Source organism: Anabas testudineus, chromosome 21 (assembly GCF_900324465.2).
Source record: "Anabas testudineus chromosome 21, fAnaTes1.2, whole genome shotgun sequence".
NCBI lineage: Eukaryota > Metazoa > Chordata > Actinopteri > Anabantiformes > Anabantidae > Anabas > Anabas testudineus.
In genome coordinates, this window is record NC_046629.1 from 85,254 (window position 1) to 107,387 (window position 22,134).

The following is a 22,134-nucleotide window of genomic DNA, read 5'->3' on the forward strand; positions in this document are numbered from 1 at the left end:
TTTCCTTGGTCTTAGTGGTGTTCAGGATCAGGTTGTTAGCCTGACACCACACATTTTATAAATTGGTTGTTGGTAAAATCACAGGATTTCCATTAATCAGCCCGTCTGACCTTTCCTACATCAGTTACTAAGTGAAGTACAGCTGCCATCCCCTCCACAGAGCCACACACACTTACTCAGCTTTTAGTTTAGTGATGACAGAGTGCTGCTTCTGTTGTTTCTCTACAAGCTATTCAGTAGTTATTGATTGGTCAATATTGATCAAACACACCCCAGGTAAATGGATCTGCAGCTGACTGAACCCTTCAGAGATCAAATAACACTGACAGACTGTGTCTGACACTGTGGTCTGTAGCACAGGTGCTCCACAGGGGACAGTTCTGTCTCCATTCCTCTTCACCCTGTACACCTCAGACTTCAGGTACAACTCAGAGTCCTGTCATCTTCAGACGTTCACTGATGACTCTGCAGTTGTCAGATGTATTCAGGGTGGAGAAGTCGCAGAGTACCAGGGAGTGGTGGATTGATCCATCTTCAACTCAACGTCAATAGAAACAAAGGAGCTGGTGATGGACTTCAGGAAATCTGAGAGTCCTGTCATCCCTCTCTCTATACAGGGGGAGGAGGTGGAGGTCGTATCTGAGTACAAATACCTGGGAGTGTACTTGAACAACAAACTGGACTGGACTAAGAACTCATCAGTACTGTACAAAAAGGCTGAGTCTGATTTACTTTCTGAGGAGACTCAGGTCCTTCAACGTCTGCAGCACCATACAGCAGATGTTTTATGAGTCTGTGGTTCCAGTGTCATCTTCTATGCTGTGGTCTGCTGGGGCAGCAACATGAAGGTGGAGACACTAACAGACTGAACAAACTGATCAGGAGGGCTGGCTCTGTTCTGGGGGTGGAGCTGGACCCTCTACATGTTGTAGCTGAGAGGAGGATGCTGTCCAAACTCCTCTCAATTCTGGACAATCCCTCCCACCCACTGCAGTGTGTTGGCTTGTCAGAGGAGCACATTCAGCCAGAGACTTATTAACATCAGAGAACTCAAGAGATCCTTTCTGCCTGAGACCGTTAAACTTTACAAACTTTACAGTTCCTTTCCATTCTGTAAGGGGAGGGGGAACTGATCTGATTATTATCAGTATCATTATTCGGTCTATTAATATTGACCTATTTTCATCCATCTTACATATTCTGTATATATATCGAGTTTTATGTATTGATGTTTTTCTGTATGTGTGTTGAATTATAATATAACGTTAAATGTTTAACGAGGCTGCATTTTCATCTCTAAAATATGTTTACTTTGGTTCTAAAATTATCAATTTAAACCATGTGATTATTGACCACAGTAAATGTTCTGTTGGCTCAGAGTCACTTTGCGAAATAACATTTATTAACAAATTTCGAGATGAAGTTTTATTGTCTCAGAACAAGGAAAACCAGCACAATTAAACCAAGTCTGAACAAACTGAAAGTCTGTCTCTAATATTTTAACAGAAAGAAAAAATGTGAACGAGACATGAATTTAACTCGTGGCCGAGCCGAGAGAGTCATGCTGGGTAGTAAAGTCTATCAAACCATATTGAGTGTTTTGCTTTTCCTTCTTCATTAAAGAACAGATTTCTCTGCAGCTCTATCCACAGGAACAGGAAGGAGAAATTAAAATACATGTTCACTGCAGACAGACGGGGGAAGTGTTTTCACTTTATTTTCAACTGAGGACTCACAGAAAACAGAAAAAGTTTAGTTCAATTCTCAGGCGCTGATCAGTTACTGATTATAGATAAACTGGTCCATGACTACAGAGATGTTCTCAAAAGTAAACCATATTCTGAGTCAGATTTAAAATGAGAACAAAATCTAAAAAAGAAACTGTTTGTAGGCTCATTACTTAATCAATCAGCACTTTCTTTCTTTAATTAATTAACAGATTTAATTTAGCAGTTTGGTAACTTTACAATTCCTTTGAATAAACATTAAATCTTCACTTTTTCAGATGAAGAAAAGGTCAATTTAACTTTATTTCTGTGAAACGTCTCAATCATCATGAGGCGCGACCAGTTTTTCCTTCATCAATGACTGATAATCAGGCTCTGTGACAGTATTCACACTGTATGTGTGTATTGCAGTAATAGTAGTAATAACGTGTAAATGTACAGCAGTGACACAGACATTTAGAAGCTTATTGACTTTTATACTGAAATTACACTTTATCCTCACAGTATCGTACAAAAAGTCTTTTATTTTGCAGTAAAAAAACAGGAAGGGAGACTGGGTCCATCATGTTGACGCCCATGTTGCAGAGTCACTCACTCTGAGACTCACCTGAAGCCTGAAGGTCACTGAGGTCACTGAGTCTGGGATCTGAGTCTGTGCTCACAGATGAAGACTCCCTGCTGTGTCTTTGTTGGTCCTCGTCATAGACTCGACTCTTTAGGTGGGTAGTCCATGTTTGTTACCATGGTGACAACAGTGATGATGTCGTCAGTTGCTGCTACGCTGGTTTGTTTCTGCACCTGTACAACGCGCTCGGTCACACAGCCGGCTGACAGCCGAGCTTCTGCCTCGTGATCCCAGCAGTCCTCAATGGTCTCACAGAGCAGAGCCAGACCCTGCAGAAACCAGGACAGTATTTTGGGGGAGGTTTCTTTTAATGTAAGCATTGTATCATGGGTTTTGTAGTCTGACTCACTGCATGTTTCTGCCAGCACTCTCTAAGAACTGGTCTGAGCTTCTTGTGGACCACCACATCCTGCATGTCCTCAAGAGACGGATGCTGACCCACCTCCTCCTCAAATGGCAGCAAGTACTCATCCACTGGACCTGGATCAGGAGAGTGGGGGCGTCAGAGTTCACTACTGAGTCTATGATTAAACTCAATACAGTTTATTTACTGAGATAAGTTGTGAGGTGAGGTGTTTACTGTTTTTAAGGTTTAAGACTTTAAACACCAGAACTGTCCAGAGAGTTCTATAGAAAACCCACTGATCCCACTGGAGCTGCACTGGGAGACAGTGGAGAGGAAAAACTCCCTTTAACGGAAGAAACCTGATCCATCTGTAACTATAAGCTTCATAAAAAAGGAAAGTTTTAAGTCTAGTCTTAAATGTAGAGAGGGTGTCTGCCTCCAGAAGCTGAACTGGGAGCTGGTTCCACAGGAGAGGAGCTTGATAGCTAAAGGCTCCCATTCTACATTTGGAAACTCTAGGAACCACAAGTAAACCTGCAGTCTGAGAACGGAGAGTTCTGCTTGGAACTATGAGGTCTTTAAGATAAGATGGAGCCTGATTTTTAAGTGAATTATAAGTGAGGAGAAGAATTTTAAATTCAATTCTGGATTTTACAGGGAGCAAATGGAGAGAAGCTAACGCAGGAGAAATATGATCTCTCTTATTAATTCCAGTCAGAAGTTCAAGGATAGCAGCAGGACGTGAGACCAGGATCAGGGCTAGCAGCAGGATCACACACATGTTGACTCTCAATTTCTCATTTTTAAAAACCATTTTCTTTGACAAACCTGGCTTCCTGACAGTGACTCTAGACCAGAGATGGCTTGGACACTAAACTTGAACCTGGATTATGTCAAATCTAACACAACATTAACACCAACACATAGTTAATTGTTATTATTACATTGTTGTCATAGTACATTGTTAGCATGTTTTTAACTCTTCATTAACACTAATGCAGCATTAAGGTTTCAGATCAGACTCTGTGCCTCTGTTACCTTTTTAACTACAGTGAACTTGGTGCTAGTCAGAGTTCAATTTGAAAACCTAAGAACCGGTTTTCTTTTCCACAGGCTACAGAGCCACCATAGAGCCACGTCATTACACATGCTACATCAGTATACACGTGTCCATATGTCTATGTTAGCTTTAGCCTTTAAATGGTAAATGTCCTGCACTTATACAAAGCTTTTCTACCTAACTGGTACTCAAAGCACTTTTACACTGCATCTCATTCACCCATTCACCATTTTACAAGTAATTGTCACACACAAGCACATAAAAAAATCACACTGTTTTTTATGTTTACAACATTGTAGTTAATCTTGTTGGTCACAATAGTCGAGCCTTCAGCCCCTCACACAAGCAGTTCTTGGTTCTAGACCAGCAAAGAGTTGGTTCCACTCTGGAACCAGTTTTCCTAGCAGATTATTTTAAAACACAAAGAACTAGTTTAAAATTAAGAACTGTAACCAGTACTGGACCCGTTTCTTGGGGAGATTTTGATGAGTATCTATGAATGTGAGCTACATATCAACTCTATAGTGAAACAAACTAAGCTAAACTATTTACTATTTACCGTTATTGTTTTGAAGTCAGATGATTTCAGTCTGAAATGCGAACAAAGGGGTTAAACCAGGGGTGTCAAACTCAAGTTCGCAGTGGGCCAAAATTAAAAACTGGGAAAGAATCGTGGGTCAAACTCAATCTTTATTGAAAAATTAACTGCAATTGTGCATGTTTTCCATCTCTCCAGATATGTAATGTTGAACGTTTTCATAAGGAAACAAACTTTAGTTTTGCCTAAACATTGAATCTGAAGCAAGCAAAGCTTAATATTATAAACAAATGAGAAATTAAATTAAAATAAACACATCAGTGGTATTCGCTTCTTATTTAAATGAATAAAATAAATTATGTCTGTATCTGTAGTCTTTCAAGTTCCTTTTTAATTTAAATCTTTTCTCACAGGCCAACAACAAAAAACAAATAATAATAATTTACTTTAATCTTTCAACTATTACCAGTCCATGTCTTGGAGTAGACAAAGTGCATAAAGACAGCATCATTCAAACTGGGTTTGCTACACTCTGATTTACTCTGATGCACCTTAGTTCAAGTGAGATACCTGGTATCTCTTCTTAGATGCAAATGCATCAACGCTGGGGGTTTGGCTCTGAGCTGAGGAAATCCTCAAGATTGAGTGAAGGTGTTCATCAGTGAGACGACTCTTGAGTGGTGTTTTCCTCAACATAGATATGTGCTGCCAAACATAGAGATCATTTGAGCAGCTTGGGCACGGAGTTGGGGCAGTGTGTCGGGGAGGAAACAAGGAAACTGTGCAGGATCCACAGAGTCATACTTTGACTTGAGCGTGTTGCTACACTGGCGTTCAGCTCCATTTGGAGGTTGGCTGGTGAGCTTTCCACATCAACAGCAAATGGATTACTGAGCAGTTCAAATCTGCATTTCTGGGCTTCAAAGTCGGCAAATTGCCGGTAAACTTCAAGAGTTTTTTAACGAACTGTGCACTTGGCCTCTTTCATTTGACCATTTTTGGGGAGGGGTAGATTAAGTTTGTCCGATGTGACTGGTTGCATGGATGCTAATGATTGGTCTCGACTGATGCGCCAACGCACTAACAAATCATTCTGGGATTTGTAGTATTAGTGGCGTGTGCGCTGTATACTGGGGGGCCAGCTCTAATACACATTTGATATGATGGGCCTGAGTTTGACACCTCTGGGTTAAATCATTGGGTGTGCTGCTCTGTAAAAAGCACCACAAGCTGCATGTTTGAGTCTGTGACATGTTTCTCACCGTCTGCAGCTTTGCAGCGGGACATGAGCTCCCACAGAACCAGACCCATAGCGTACATGTCTATCCTCAGGAAAGCATCTCTCTGGAAGTTGATGGCCCCCTCCAGGACCTCAGGGGCCAGGTACCTCCTAGTCCCCACCTGACACACCCAAACATTAGCATGTTTAAAACCCAGATCGGTCAGTCTGCAGTATTTAGAAAGTAGTCCATTAAACAGGTCTTTCTTCATCAGATCTAATAATATTCCTACCTGATGTGTGAAGAAACTAAAAACATTTACTAAATATCTGTATGCAGGTACAACTTAAGTACTTATATTAATGTATACTTTTACTTCACTGAACTCTGACAGTTTACACAGTATAAGCTTAAGTATACACAAACGTTCGGCTTAAAGAATATGTGGCTTCACAGAGTGGTACAAGGAAAGCTAGTTTTCTCTCTTTTTTTAGTCATTTTTTTATAATGGTGTACAGTGTTCTATCTCAGGTGAACTCACCTGTCCATGTGTGTCTCCTGGAGATTTTCCAGCCTCAAACCTGAGAGCGAGGCCAAAGTCAGCGATGCAGGCCGTCAAGTCAGACTTCAGTAGGACATTCTTACTCTTAAAGTCTCTGAAAAACAAACACAGTGACACCTCCTCTCTGACAACATGCTATCTGGGATCCCTGAGTGTACCTGTGTACATGTGTACATGCGTGTACCTGTGTGCAATGGCAGGTTTGTGTCCGTCCTTGTGCCCAGGTATGTCTTCGTGCAGGTAGGCAAGACCGCGAGACATGGACTGAGCAATGACACAGAGATCATACCAGGACAGCGTGTTGGCTTTCAGGTAGTCTGTCAGTGAACCCTGAACATAAAGAACAAGTTAGATTACAGATTGTTAATATTTAATAGTAATAATAATAACATGAATACTTTTTGATTCCCTTGGGAAATTGTGGTTGGACAGCTGCCAGACAGTCAGTCAGACATGTCAGCGCTACTATGGGGTTTCAGTGTCTTGTCCAAGGGCACCTCAGCAAGTAGCCTGGAGGAACCTGGAATTGATTCACCCACCCTGGGGTTTGAAGGAAACCACTCTACCACCTGAGTTACTGCCCCCCCAATCAACCTTTATCCACATTATCATTTTAACAAATCACATGAATCTAAGTTTGAATTATTAAAAGACCGAACAGTGAGACAACAGGATAAAATAGATAAAACATTTAAGAGAAATAAATTCCAGTCGATCTTTGTTCAGTTCAGTGACTGTGCGCTGCAGTTTCCCCTCCAGCCTGCAGTGGGCAATGTTACCTTCTCATGGTAGGCTGTAATGAGCCAAAGCTCCGTGTCCAAGCTGGTTCCTCTCTTCTCAGCTCCAATGAACAGCAGCAGGTTTTCATGTCTCATCCCATTGAGGGTGTAGATCTCATACTCGTTCTGCCATGACGACTTATTCTGAACATGCACAGGTGAAAACGGGTAAATACAGAAATCAGAGGTCATGACAGTTACACGCTGAGATCTGAACAGGTTCAGGCTGATTTTACTAACAAATGTTATTCAGCGAGTTTCAGGTGAAATTGAGGCAATGGAAAAAGACCTCAGACCATCAGACAGTCAGTTCCTGTTCTCTCTAAGCTGGCCTTATTGCTCTCATTTCAGTTTTAGTGACGCCGCTTCATTCAGTTCCACAACTGATCCACAAACTGAAACCTCTGGAATCAGTGTTCAATCCAGGTCAGAAGGGGGTTTACTGGCTGCTGATTGGTCGAGGACACCGTCAGCCTGCAGGGGGTTAAAGCTCTGAGCTTAAAGTCTGAACATGCTCTGACAGCTGGGAGGAGTGGGGAAGGTATTTAATATTTGCTACTGGTTCCATACTGGAACCACATCAAATGTCCAAGAAACACAATAAGTTTGAAATATGATGTTTTTCATGCATCTGAACCTGGATCAAGGACCAGGACCAGAGAGATCCTCGTCCTCCAGGAAGAGAAACAATGGTGAGATTTAACAAAATAGCAATAAACTCCTCTCAGTGACTGGTACCTGAGAAACATCAGTGAGGAGAAACATTTACATTTAGTTATTCATCAGACGCTTTAGTCCAAAGCGACTTACAAGTGAGGTGCAAAGCAAAATATCTAAGTCAAGAAGAAGAACTAGTAAATTACACTGTTTCTGTTATTGTGTTGTGTTGTTTTTTAAGTTGTGCAAGAGTTCTGTTTTCAGCAAATCTTTGAGAGTGAGGCAGCTGAGTGTGCCGAGATGGGTAGGTCGTTCCACCATCGTGGAACCACAGATTTGAAAAGTTAGGGGTAGGAAACAGATAGAAAAGGTAGTAACATATCTTAAAGACCTCATAGTTTCGTATTTCCCCAGAACTCTCCGTTCTCAGGCTGCAGGTTTACTTGTGGTTCCTAGAGTTTCCAGATGTAGTATGGGAGGCAGAGCCTTTAGCTATCAAGCTCCTGTCCTGTGGAACCAGCTCCCAGCTCAGGTTCTGGAGGCACACACCCTCTCTACAAACTAGACTTAAAACTTTCCTTTTTTATAAAGCTTATAGTTACAGATGGATTAGGTGACTCTGAAGCATCTCTTAGTTCTGCTGCTATAGGTTAGTTAGTTAGGTTAAACTGAGCTCCTCTCCTTTCTCCTCTATCCATTCTAATTCTACCATTTCAAAGTCATCTTTGTGTCTTCTCTCTCCTGTAGTTGTGTTTCCTCCTCTCTCTATATCTCCAGTCCAGTTACTGGCCCTAGCTAACCCTAACCCTGTCCAGGGGTTTTGCTGCTTGTTGTTTTTATTGTCTGCTGTTCCTTTCTTTCCCCTCTTTCCACTCACCCAACAGGTCGAGGCAGATGGCCACCCACCCTGAGCCTGGTTCTGCTGGAGATATCTTCCTCTAAAGGGAGTTTTTCCTCTCCACTGTCTACTGGTGCGGCCTAGTGGGGTTGTTGGGTTTTCTACATAATTCTGTTTACAGTTATATTTCGTATGGTCTTACACACTGTAAAGTGCTTTGAGATGACTTCTGTTGTGATTTGGTGCTGTACAAATAAAATTCAACTGAATTGAATAACAAAGCACTTTGTAACAGACCTGAATGGAGAAAATTTTGACGGCCACGTGTTCTCGTAGCAGCTGAGCCTTCCACACGCTGCCAAAGCACCCCCTGGCCTTGATCTCCAGCAGTTGCAGTGACTTCTGGCCCAGGATGGGAGACGGGGGCAGTGGACCAGGGTCCTGGAGAACACACAGAAACAACAAAAAAAGTAAAGAACATGGTGCTTCTGCTCCTGCAACTGAATATGTCGAAAAATGTGCATTTAAAGGCCCTGTATCTCTAAACAAACACCTGCCATTCTTTGCCCCTCCTGTCCTGTTTCTGTAATGGTTTCCTCTACATAGCCAGTCTCCTGTACAAATCTGCCCCTAGCCTAGTCTTTCATTTTAGGTTTTGTCTGTTTCTTACTCCATCTTGTGTGTGGCTGCAGCAGGGTTTTCTGTGACTTCCTCCCTCCATTTTCATTCAAAATGAGAATTAGCACTTGGGCCTAATCTTTTCAGAGGTTTCGCTCGGTGGCAGACAAGGCCGATGTGAGGTGAGAACAGTATCAACAATAACAAACTCAGCATCACCAGAATAAAAACAGAAGGCCTGTATCTAACTAAAAAACATTAAATGGACTTGAGCATCTTGCCCCATTCATTAAATTTCTTGGATAATGTGTAGAATATTAGTTATTGCAGCTTTAATCCTACTCATGTTCTGATATTTTAAAGGTTCTGAGACTAGACACAACTGTAAAATTCTCTAAGACATTTGACTTCAGTGTTGAGATCTTACATCTATTTTGTACTCTTTTTCCAGAGTCCAGACTCAGTAAGGTAGTTCAGACATTGTTCTTCCCAGCTGCTCCTGGGGGATTCTAAGGAGTTCCCAGGTAATATATGTAGCAACTCTCCAGTGGAAGATACCCAGCAGGATCTAGATCAGTTGCCTGAACCACCCCAACTTGTTCTTTCATCATGAAGGAGCAGTGGTTCTACTCCGAGCCCTGTACTCAATCTCTAAGGGTAAGGCTAGAACCCCTACAAAGGACACTACTGGTTGTGCTCTCCACTTCAGTCACTCAGTCACAACCCGGATCTAAGGATCACAGGTGATAGCTGGAACATAGTCAATTTTGAGTTTTGCCTTCTGGTTCAGTTCGCAGTTCTGTATATCAGTGCTGAAGACGCACCAACTCTCCTGTCACCTGTTAAGGATTTTTACTTCCAACTGCTCATTACACTTAAAATATTTAATTTTCTTCACATTCAAATGAAAGTGTGATTCTCTAGTAAAATGTGACCACTCTAAATAAGGTGATCTGTTCTCTGTGAGGGGAACGGGACCACTTTAAACTGGTGCTTGGACCGCTGGGACTCTGTCACAGTCTGGTCCTGACGTCATGGACGGCCTGGTTTCTGACAGACTAATATCATTGTGTATCAGTGTATAAACAAAGTTTATAGTTTAAAGACAGGTTCTCAGGTTGGAGAAGAACTACGAGATGCTAAATTACACCCAAATGAAGAAAAAATAAAAGCAGAGATGAAGCTGAGATAACTAAATGTTTGATCTTCTTACCTCGACCATTATATGAAAAGCGTGCTGAGACACAGAGAGAAAGTTCACAGAGTCATAGACCAGCAGGAGAAACGGAAAGAGACAGACTGAGAGGAAAACCAATAAACTAATAAAGCACTTACTGTTACTGTTACAGTTATTGTAGGACACTCAACCTCATACCTCTTTATTACAGAGGCAAACATGTCCAAAGCACTAAGGGCGGACATCATATGTTAAGTTCACAATCTTTATTCATTTTAAAATTGCCATATTATACCACTATTGGGTCTTGAAAAACAGGACCCTGAAATCCCCAAAGTGTGCCTGTATATGTACAGTACATTTTAATACTGAAAAGCAGTGTAGATTATAGTGAGCCGTAAGTCGGTAAATGTGTGCTAACAGACCCTCTCTAAAGTGACCAGTTTTGAGGTGGAGCTTCCACTGGGTCGCTAAGACTCAACAATATGTCACTCCAAGCACAACTTTCAAATAGACCGATCAAGGACTGATTTCCATAAAAGAAAAAAATCTGCAACTCAAAAAAACTCAAAAAAATAACTCCTCACATACTTGTTAGTGTCTACATGCATCATAGAGCATTATAGAAGTGGATTTAGCATAATATGGGCTTTTTAAACAGAAGCAGCTGTCAAATTAATAAATGTAAATATGAAGAGAACCTGTTACGACATTTATGATTTCTGACATAATCTCTGAGGCTCAGAGAAAGTAAAATTAGTTTAATAATAATAATTCACCACTGTTGATTAAAAAAATGCAGATTATTGCAACCAGAGCAATGATCACAGTCACAGCCTCCCTGCTTACATCAAACCTTCGTTCATGCCAGGTGAATGGATGAATGAATGAATCTACAGATACATTCAGTGTGATGAGCTGAATTAACATTGAGTCTGTTTGTTATTCAGCAGCTAATAAATGGTTGTTAGCTTTAGCTGGATATGAAGCTACTTCTGTGCAGAAACACAAGAACACTGAGTGCTTCTCACCTGTGTGGGCACCAGCACAGGTGGGTAGGCTAGTTTGTGGTGTCGGTACATCCAAAAGGAAAAGAGGACAACAGCTATGACGGCCATGATGGGAACCAGTAAGTACATCAGAGTGGTCAGCACCGGAGGCTTCGCTGTTAACACAAGAAACACACAGGGACAAAAACGTCAATTTATAAACTCAGAAAGACACTAATTAAGTATCAATAACATTACTAATCCACAGAAATACTGGATAAAACTGATAATTTCACCACAAAGTCTTGATGTGTTAACTTCAACATGTCTAGAGAATTCAGTTGTTATTTTGATAAAAAAGTCAAAAAAAGAAATACATAGTATGATAAAGACTCTAAGATAATGCATGATCATGTTGGGAACATTAGTAAAAATTGGTTTCTGCTTCTGTGACAGATTTTGAACACTTATCTTAGTCTCTAATTCTGTGAGCAGTTTTTATTCTTGCTCCGTGACTTCAGAGAAAGTACCGTACAGTAATAGAGTCAACTGAACTGGTGTCAAACTGGGTTTAGTTCTTAAAAAGACTCCTCTCTGAGAATACACAAGATACACGATAAACAACTAATTCAAAGGTGACGTAACCACAGACAGATGAACAGAGGTGAGTCTTACTGAGTATCGGTGGCTGGCTGATGGTGCAGTTGTAGCTTTCGGGGCTGTAGGAGAACTTGTCGTTACACAAACGTCCTTCACAACAGCAGAAGAAAACTTCTGGAGCATCTTTCTTCTCCACACACTCGCTCCTGTCAGAACGAGAACAGAAACACACAGCAGCTTTTACAAGTCATTTAGAGACCTGGCTCGTTTTAGTTTTGTTCCTCCGGCCTCTCACAAATAAAATTTAATTAAATTGAATTAATATTATCCTTAGAAGTGCACAGCAGTTTGGTTGAAGGATTATCATCCCAGTGAGACAAATCTCCAGACATCCAGTCAGTGCACTGGATGAGCTGCTATACCGTCCCTTATTACTACAGATTAACACAAGAGACATTTTAAAACCAACATCTGTCTTCACTTTAGGAACTGCAGATACATTTTGTATGATGTTTAAAATGTTTTTATCTCGTATTTCTAGGATGACACTGTGAGGGTTTGATAAATAGTAAAAACTTTGAATCACAGAGACAAGCAATAAATGGTTAATGTGAACAGCTCCTGTACCTAAACTTGTTTACTGCAGAATCACGTCAGCAGAGGTACAGGTAAACGGGTTCAACAACATGCAGAAACAGGAAACACTCTGCTGTCACGCTACAGCACAGACTGAGCGGGGGCAGGTGGGGCAGGTAAAAACATGCTGACCCTGACATCCCACACAATGACGACTTGCAGGCAGATACAGGGGAGGTTTGAAGTTTGAGTAGACTGAATATAAAACATGTCACAACATCTGTCTGCTGCTCTCCAACTGTTCACACTTCCAGCACCTCCAACCCGAGCTGCACAGATGAATCCACCTGCCCTAAGGGGACAAACATCACCAACCCACCTGAAGGTAGCTAACATGAAATCACACTGAGAGCTCCAACAGCTACAGACAGATTTACACACACAACCTGCAACAAGCTCTGTGTAGTTTATCTGGTTCACATTCAGTTAATCTTATTATCAGTAGCTGAAGCTGATCACCTCCCGCCTGCTGTGAATCTTAAAGTTAGGAAGATTCTGAATGAGGTTCTGCAGCCCATCTTCTCTGATTTCTGGTGCTTTATTGTAGAGAGACATCAGAGACAATGATGTCATCAGGAAAGTGAAATCACACTGAATCGGACCAACGTGTTTCACACCTGTGTTTTCAGGACTGTGAGGAGGACACACACAGAATCAGACTGTCCTGTAGTGGGTCGGTTAGTGTGTTTACTCACAATCAAGTTACCAGTTTACAGTTAACTATCTCCACTAAGCTGATTTCTTAAGTAAACAGGAAGCTGGTTTCTGAAATTGGGGTAGGGGATTAGAGGTAGATTTCACAGGTAGATTTCTTCCAGGGAACTCGAATTACTCTGCTTTTCTGTCTCCATACAGTTAAAATCTGTGAACCAGCATGTGCTGTGATGTTAGTGTGTCTAATATCAAAACCAGGTGCTCTTACCTGTCGTAGCAGTTGACATCATCCAGCCAGCATCCCTGTTTCACCACCTGAACCACCCCCGACACATTCTTCCAGGTGGCAAAGCAGTGCAGCCTCTTGTCTTTCTCTCCGGAGCAGGTTACCACCCTGCTGACATTGCCCCGGTCATCCACCACTGATGATGAGGAGGATGAAGGGCTATAGTTGTAGTGGACACATTTCTGAGTTTCTGAGCGGCCCAGGATGGCACCTGATGAGCAGACAGACAGGTGAGAAACACATGCAAAGTCACCATGACAACTGCAGCTGTGTCACAGACCTGCGACAGGATGTCTGATTCTCTATAATGCGATAATAATATGGATACTATGGTATCACAGTATAAGTTTCACAGTACTATACACATGAATATAATATGCCATGTCAGAAAATATCTCAGTATTACACCATTATTATTGTTATTATTAGTAGAATTTATTATTACTATTATTATTATTATCTGCATGAGTTACAACGATTCTTAAAGGAATGAAAACACAAGAGTTTTAGTATCAGTGGTGGAGGCACTACTTATATCATTTACTTCGGGAAAAGTACTAACAGTACACTGTATAGGTACTCGAATACAAGTAAAAGTTGTGCACTGAACATATCAGTAAGTGTTATCAAGTAAAAGTAGTCAGTGCAGAAACATCTGCTGTGTGACTGTTACACTATGATGCATCAATACAAAATTAAGATTGAGATGAATTTCTGCTGTCTCCACCTGGAGGTGTTCTGTTTGTACACAGGTGGGTCTGACATATGGCCCCTAAAGACACCTGTCACACTTCAACCTGCACTCGGCAGAGGAATAAAACAGAGGAATTGTCCTTTGTGAGCTGTCTTACCAAACATGTATGATCTCACTCACACACAGCATTATAGACCGAAATATGCAGCAGAACATGAAGCTACCGTTTCTCTTACAGATGTTTTTCCTACGGCAGCATCACATGTCCAGATGTTCAGACTGCACACAGTTAATACACACTGTGTCAGATTAAAAGCCTGATCTTTATTTTATTGTGAAAAATGTGCAGGCTGTATGAATTAAACAGCTACAGCTTTTTTGTGAATGCAGCTTTTCATGGACTGTACCAGCATTTCAATATGATGTTAAAGAAGACAGAAGAAGTCTGATGTCCGAAGACTCTTTCGACTGTTGATCCACAACAAATATATATTTGGCTGATTAATCAATACTGAGTCATTCTGCTGACACAAAATTGATCATGTTGGTTACTTAAATGTCAAAATTATGTCATTTTATTTTAAATTTACAGATGAACAATCAACTGATCGATCAACAATCACCAGTTAATCGTTCAATAGCAAAAATAGTAAATAAACTTGTTACGTTTATTATTCTTTTATTTTATTTGTTGGTTTACTGTGTTATCTCATTATTTATTTTTATCGTTATCTGACAGATGATTCCAAAACATCATTTCCACCACTATAGCTTTAATTATGCTGTAATTGAAATTCCCTTTTGTAATTTCTCCTGTAATTAATACAATTAAAAATATTCATAATTCTTTTTTAAAGATATTAGATTTTTAAACAAGAAGCCAGTTGACATAGACTGTCTTTATCTATCCCACAGATCAGTTGGACAGAATTCCTAATTTGCACATTTGTTAATGTTTCTGCTGCTGCTATTATCCTTCTCATGTGGTTTACTCGACTAGTTACAATTTGCATATTACTTAATACTACTGCTGCTGCTATTGCTTGAACAATCATGTCCGTTTCTCTTTGCATGTTTTACATAGTCCCTTTTTTATTTCAGTATAGCTCTGCACTTTCTTATTGTTCATTAACTAGTTTATATCTTGTTTAATTGCTTGAATATTTTTATCATTCATTGTGGATAGCAAATGAAGAATTTAATTGTACAGAGAAACATGTTTTCCTCACTGTGAACCTGACAATAAACACTTTGAATCATGAATGCTTCTAATCTGTGGCAGACAGTGTTACCTGTGATGACAGCACACTCACCTGAGGAGCAGGAGATGAGAAAAACACTCAAAGCCAATTTGGACGCTGGTTCCATTGTGGATCGTGAACAGCTATAATCCCTTAGAAAACCAAGAATAAACTACCTCCGAATGGGACGGTGGGCACCGAGAACCGCCACCATGTTCCGGTCTAAAGACGTGACACTGTTCGGGTATTAACGGTGGACCGTGGTTAAAATATGACACATTTAACCACCAAGAACTGACGCGAACCCTGAGCTGCAGATCAGAGGACAGGCCCGGTCAGAGAAGGGGCTGCACCGCCGACACAGCGGGGGATATTTTCCGGGTTTCAGGTCTCTTCATCTGGATCAAAACAGTGTGATTAAATGGCTGTGTCTGGCGTGCATGAGGTCCATCTGGCTAAAAACCAAGCAGGGACACAGATTTTGATCCCCTCACTGGGTTCACAACCGTCCAAAGCGGGATTAGCGTTAGCGTCAACGTTAGCTAGCTAGCGGTGAAGTCGCTCCAAACTCCTTTTATACACAAAACCTTCCACTTTCTTCCAGACTGACAGTTTCATCTAAGCACAACTTCAACCCGAACATGTCTATGTACACGAACACAAGCATTTGGCTGCGAACAGCGTCCTGGTGGTGTGATCGGGGATTACAGTCCAAGCCGGGAAAGCAGCCCTCCACGAGCGGCCACAGTATCCGCCACTGGGGATCTCGGCTCGGGCACCGAATAGTGAGCTGGCCCGGCTAGTCGTTAGCTTAGCTCCGGAACTAGTCCGGCTGGTTTGACAGGAGCGTGTTCCTCCCTAAGAACCGAGAAAGGAAAACCGCAGACTGCAAATACAACCATGTAGATTTTTCCCAGGGCTGCGGTGGCCTGTCGTGGAAATTTTCCCGGAATCAATAAAGGCAAACAGCCGGGTTGGCCTCCCCGCTTCGGCTGCCTCCGTCCTCTGCTCCACTCTGTCCCTGCCGGAGCGCTCCCCGGGAAGATGGCCGCCAGCTCCGAGTGTTTTTATATTTTCACCTTCTTCCAAAGTCGACTGTCATAGCAACGTGACGGACAGCAGCGGTAACCAATAAAAAGCGAGGTCCCGTTGTTCTCCACCAATCCCGGGCGGCGTCATGACGCAGGACTGCTGGAATGTCAGAAAAATCCGGATTCGCTGCTCCGGACAGTTTCACACCGAAAACCCGGATTAACCACTGAACGGAGCCAAACATTAAATCCAGGTTCAGGTGTATTGTCATTCAGGCCTATACATGGTAGAATGAAATTATATATCTATATATTATATATACATTATAAGACAATAAAATAATAAAAATAAAATAAATAGAAATAAAAAGTGAAAATGTTGGCTGGTTAGTGTAGTTGTAAGATCACCACCTTCCATGTGGGAGACTGGGGTTGAAATCCCAGCTGTGGCCTACCTCCAATAGGGCTCCTTAAGCAAGACCTCCTTAGGCTTACCCTGCCTACCCTTGTAAGTCACTTTGGATGAAAGCATCTACTTAATGTAAATGACATTTACATTTACATTTAAATGAAATAAAAAAAATGAAATAAAATGAATAAATGAAATAAATATATATATATATATATACACAACAGTGGTTCAGTAGAATGGATACAAATGAACCCTATCTAAATTTAGTTTTTGTGTGCAAAATATATTGTCCTTGAAATCAAAGTTAAACTGTAAGTTTATGCGTTTAAATGAATTTAGAAGTCTGATAGCTTAATGAAGAAAGCATCTGTGGAATCACTGTTCTTTTGCGGATGCTGCGTTCCTGCTTGTCATCCAGTCCACATTGGGGGTGGGTTGAGTCTTGAATAATGCAGAATATTGCTCCTGAAGTTTACCAAAGAGCACATTGATACTCCACAGCAATATTGGCAAAATGTTTTGTGGACTGATGAAACTATATTGACATCTGATATGAAAAGGTCACTGCACATCATCATGAAAACATCATCCGAATCATAGTATGGTGGATGAAACATCATGATTTGGGCCTGGCCAGCTTGCAGTGATTGAGGGGAAGATGAATTCCCAAGTGTATTGAAAAATTCTTCAGCATAATGTGAGAATGTCTGTAAATCAGCTGTAACTCTGTAGAAGTTGGGTGATGCTACAAGGACCATGACCCAAAACACAAAAGCAAGTCCACAACAGAAAAAAAAACAAAACAAAATCCACCTTTTGGAAAGGCCAAGTCAGAGCCCAGACCTCAACCCAATAGAGATGCTATGAAACAACTTGAAGAGAGCCACACACGAGACATCCAAAGAATATGACAGAGCTAAAGCAGTTCTGCAGGAAGAATGAGCTAAAATTCCTCCTGAACAATGTGTAGGTCTGAATCATAGCTACAGGAAGCGCCTGGTTAGGATTATTGCTGCCTGGGGAGATCAACCAGTAATTAATTCCAAGGGGATCTGTCTGTTAGGAAATCTTGAGTCCTGTTGTAAATGGTGGTATTTAGGCCCAGTGTGCTCAGCTTGCTTACCAGGTGCTGGGGAATGATCGGGTTAAACTGAACTGAATTTTTCTCGGATATGTGTGTTTTTTCCTCCAGATGTGCTAAACACAGGTGTAGTGCAGAGGTTGTGGCATCCTCAGTAGAACGGGTTGGGTGGTATGCAAATTGAAATTATTTCAGTGAGGAAGGCAGGCAAGAGATTATTTGGTTTCTGACGAGCCTGGATATGACATTTGACATCATTGATGTCTTAGGCACTGTTACGATGGCTGTAGCCTTAAAGCATTAGGGATCAACATTCTGGCTCAGGGGGGTGTTGTAAATGTCTGTGACCTGATATATTGTCAGAGCTTGCAGCCTTCTATGAGTTGATCCTGTTCAGGCTCCTCTTTACATCAGTTTGGTTCAGACATACTGGTCAGTGCGGTGTGGAGTGGATTTGGTGGCAGGTGTGTTTTTTCATGCATCAAAATGTCCAAACTAGCTATTGAGCCTGTTTAGGAGGCTGATGTTGTCACTGCATGATGGAGGAGAAATTTAGTTTGGATTCACTGCCATTTGCATCTGGTATTCCTAAAAGTGATTTTCTGGCTGTATGTATGTTTGTTTGTGCCTGATGGCCTGGTTTCATTAGGTTGGCCCTAGTTGATCCGTAGCCCAGCTGGTCTCCAGCATTGCACACTATCAATAGTTCTCAAAAACTCAACATTCTGTTGTGTGGTAGAACTAAATTTGACATAAAGTGTCTCAACTGACAAGAATAGGTGGTTTGCAGATTGGATGGAGTGGATACAATACAACCAATACTCACAAATGGATTTGTCTAGTTGGCTCCATTTAAAAGGGGTTTTTGGTCAACATTCCCCAGAGTTACAGTACCTACACAGAAAATGTAAAAATAATTAAACAATCCAGGACTTCTTGAGCCCATTTTAGAACAGATTCTGTGTTCTTTTTGAATTGATTTGGAATGTTCAAGTTCAAAGTTAGAAATTTCAACTGGAGTGCCTTCTGAAATTAGATTTAGATTTAGATTAGATGGGCTACCAACTACAACTTCTAAATCCAGAATGAATGTTCAGTGCTTCAACAGTGTAACCTACTGTTTATTAGTGGTTTTGTCTTATTTGTGTACATGCAGTAATGTCCATTGTATCAACATATCCAAAGACAGATCTTTAGATATGTTGTCTATATAACATATCCAAAGAAAGATGGATACGCTGATACAGTGTTTTTATAAAAAAAACACCACATAATGCATTATTATAAACAAACTGATCAGGATGGCTGGCTCTGTGCTGGGGACTTCACTGGAAGCCTTGGACTAGGTTGTTGAGAGCAGGATGCTGAACAAATTGTTAAAAGTCATGGAGAACTGTTCACATCCTCTCCACAACTGCTGGTCAAACAGTGGAGCACCTTTAGTCAGAGACTTCTCCAGCTGTCATAAGGAAAGGTACACAAAGTCATTTTGCCAACAGCCATCACCCTGTACAATGACTATATTCAGACAGTGTAGACCTCCGCTCCAACAGTTTAACTATGCCTAATGGTATCACTAATGGTATTATGCACATTTCTTGCTATAGCACATTCAACTTCAAGCCATACATTTACAAACATGGTTAGGATAATGGATAGAAATCCACATTCTTGAAGGCACAGTTTTAGTGATAATAAACAGAATAAAGAGCAGACAGTGAGCTGTAAATGTAACACTAAAGTACAGATAGACATTGGCCAGAGAAATATTCACACTGCAATCTAAAATACAAAGAAAAGTTCTGCAGTAACAAATAATCCCATTTAAAAGTATAAAAGCATTATCAGCTTCATGTAGTAAAGTGTTAGTAAATGTACTATGGGTGCAGCAGCATGTTAGAGTGGGAGTTGCTGTGGGAGGAGCTGGGTTAGATGCAACAGGAACATACAGCTTCTGTATCTCTGCAGCTGCTCCACATTCCTCAGCTCATTAATTTTTAATCAAACAAAGAGAGGTGGAGGTCTTACTGTAACACTTTGGGGAGATGTGATTTGCTGTGAATTCATGTTAGCTCTGGGCTATAACTTATTTATCCTGTTTGTTCACTTTTGACCAAACTCACTTATTAATTGTTATCAGCTGTTGTCTGCAGTGTATCATGGGTGTTCACATCACTGTTACTTACTGTGATATGGAAGAAAACTTAAAAACATGATTCAGAATGTAGCCTGTAGTTGTAGCCTCTCTGGTTTGTGGTTTCTAAGGAAATTATGAATATTAGATGATCATTCTAACTAATTCAAAGCCATAGTCCAGAGTAAGTCTTTCTTTAAGGTACAAATAAATCAATGGTAAATGACAGAAGCTATAGATGGACTGACAACATCCCTATCTGCCTGCTCCACCTGAAACATAAAACCCATCAGCTGTCAGCACAGAGACGTTAAAGAAAGACAGAGGACTAGTGGAGGAATGAACCATTTGGATTACACTCTGCTACTAGTTAAGTGAATTTTCTGACAGGTTCCCTGCTGCGTGTCTCCCCACTGAGAGAGTGGGCGAGCTTTTAATGGTTCTGCTCCAGTTTAAAAACACACTACTATGTCATTGTCTAAGAGTCTGCAACATTAGCATGTCTAAGATCAGTAGAATCCATAGCTTCACTGACTGAACTCAGGAGTTTAACAAGAAAAGGAGGCTTTAGAACCCAATCTAAATCACCAGCAGAACCTCCACACAAAACCTTCAAAAATGTCCAGTAGAACCAATAAAGTGACATTGGAACCTTCTGTATTGCTACTACAGTGTCTTAAAAGAGCACATGTAGCCCAATTGAATCTGCTACAAGAATTAGACCCTGACCGTAACCCTAAAGACTGCTAGAATTTAACCTCCTTCCCCCTAAAGGAACATTTTGACCAATCTAGGGCCCCAGTGGTTGTGAGAACCTCTATAACAGGCCTGAGATCCTGCAAATCCGACAATCTTTTGCAACTAAAAAAACAAACAAAAAAACAAAACTTTTCGGCTCTCTTATACTTGCATCTCATAAAACAGAAACACTTTTTTGATGGCACTTTATCCTTGACTTAGATTTTTGCCTTGTTCCTTACTTGTAAGTCACTTTGGATAAAAGCGTCTGACAAATGACTAAATGTAAATGTAAATGTAAAATCCAAATACTTTGGATTGGAAAAACTGGACCAGATTAAAAAGCCAGAGGTTGCTTAAAAAAGAAGTTTATTTTTCAAGAGATGAAAGGTGCAAGCTAGGTGATCTGCTCTGGGGATCTAGGAGGAGAGGCGAGAGGAGTGTTAGTATCAAGGTCAATGGTAAAAGTGAATGGTTCAGACTGTGCAGACTTACTTGATTAGTGATGGCTGGTTTCGATGAACTCTGGAAAGTGTAGGTACCACTGTGCAAGATGCTAGATGCTAGTTTGGCGTTCTCCTCATGGCAATAAGTGGCATTGTAGAGTTAGACCACAAATCAAGAGCAAAGAGGAACAGAAAGAGGTCTCTCCCAAAATGAAACTATGAAAAAACAAAGTGAGAATGAATAAAAAAAAAAAAAAACTGGTTTCTTATTATTAACAAGAAAACAAGGCTGGAGAGAAGAACAAGGTCTTACAACCTGTCAGGAGAGCACTGGGTGAGGAAGGGCTTGAAAAGGGAAGAGGAGAACAAGGAGGAACAGGTGAAAGTGATCAAGGTGAGACTAGGAACAAGTTGACGGAGACCAAAATAAAGAAGAAAATCAGGAGAGGAGCAGAAACTGAGAAAACAGTTACATTACTGTTTTTTTTTTCAGTTGCTAACAAGCATTGATCAAACCTCTTTACACAGTAGGCAGAAGAGACATCAATGTGGAAGTAAACTGTCAATCACTTTTTAAATTTTTTACACTAAATTCATTCAGTAACGACCATCACCAAAATTCATGACCTCCTCTCTCAGTCCAAGACCCATCACCTACTATGAAAACAGAATTCAATTCAATTCAGTTTATTTATATAGCAATACATTATAAGAAGTAATCTCAACACACTTTATAGTGTTACAGTGTCCATTAAATATAATTGTATACAGAATTATATAGAAAACCCAACAACCCCGCTGAGCAGCACCAGGAGACAGAGGCGAGGAAAAACTTCTTTTAGAGCAGTGCTTCTCAAATATTGGGGTGTGACACTAGGGGGGGGGGGGGGGGGGGGGGGGGGTAGGGTAGGGGGGGGCGCGTGTGAACCCAGGAAACATGCTTTTTGGCTGTACATGAATAAAGTGTAATTGCACATCCAGCATAGTAGATGGCAGTGGTGCTCTGATTGTCCGAGTGTGCGCAGAGAGTATTAACTCTATCGTG

General features: G+C 41.0%; 1 protein-coding gene across 1 annotated transcript; it reads right to left on the reverse strand.

Annotated features, from left to right (window-relative positions):
* Positions 1-1,410: 1,410 nt before the first annotated feature.
* On the reverse strand, positions 1,411-15,374 carry acvr2aa (activin A receptor type 2Aa). Its single transcript, XM_026376315.1, has 11 exons — positions 15,320-15,374; positions 13,295-13,523; positions 11,812-11,942; positions 11,179-11,312; positions 8,650-8,793; positions 6,858-7,001; positions 6,263-6,408; positions 6,058-6,172; positions 5,559-5,697; positions 2,702-2,832; positions 1,411-2,621 (listed from the first exon to the last, which is right to left on the reverse strand). The coding sequence occupies exons 1-11, from the start codon at positions 15,372-15,374 to the stop codon at positions 2,427-2,429; spliced, it is 1,563 nt and encodes a 520-aa protein (XP_026232100.1). The 3' UTR covers positions 1,411-2,426.
* Positions 15,375-22,134: the final 6,760 nt, after the last annotated feature.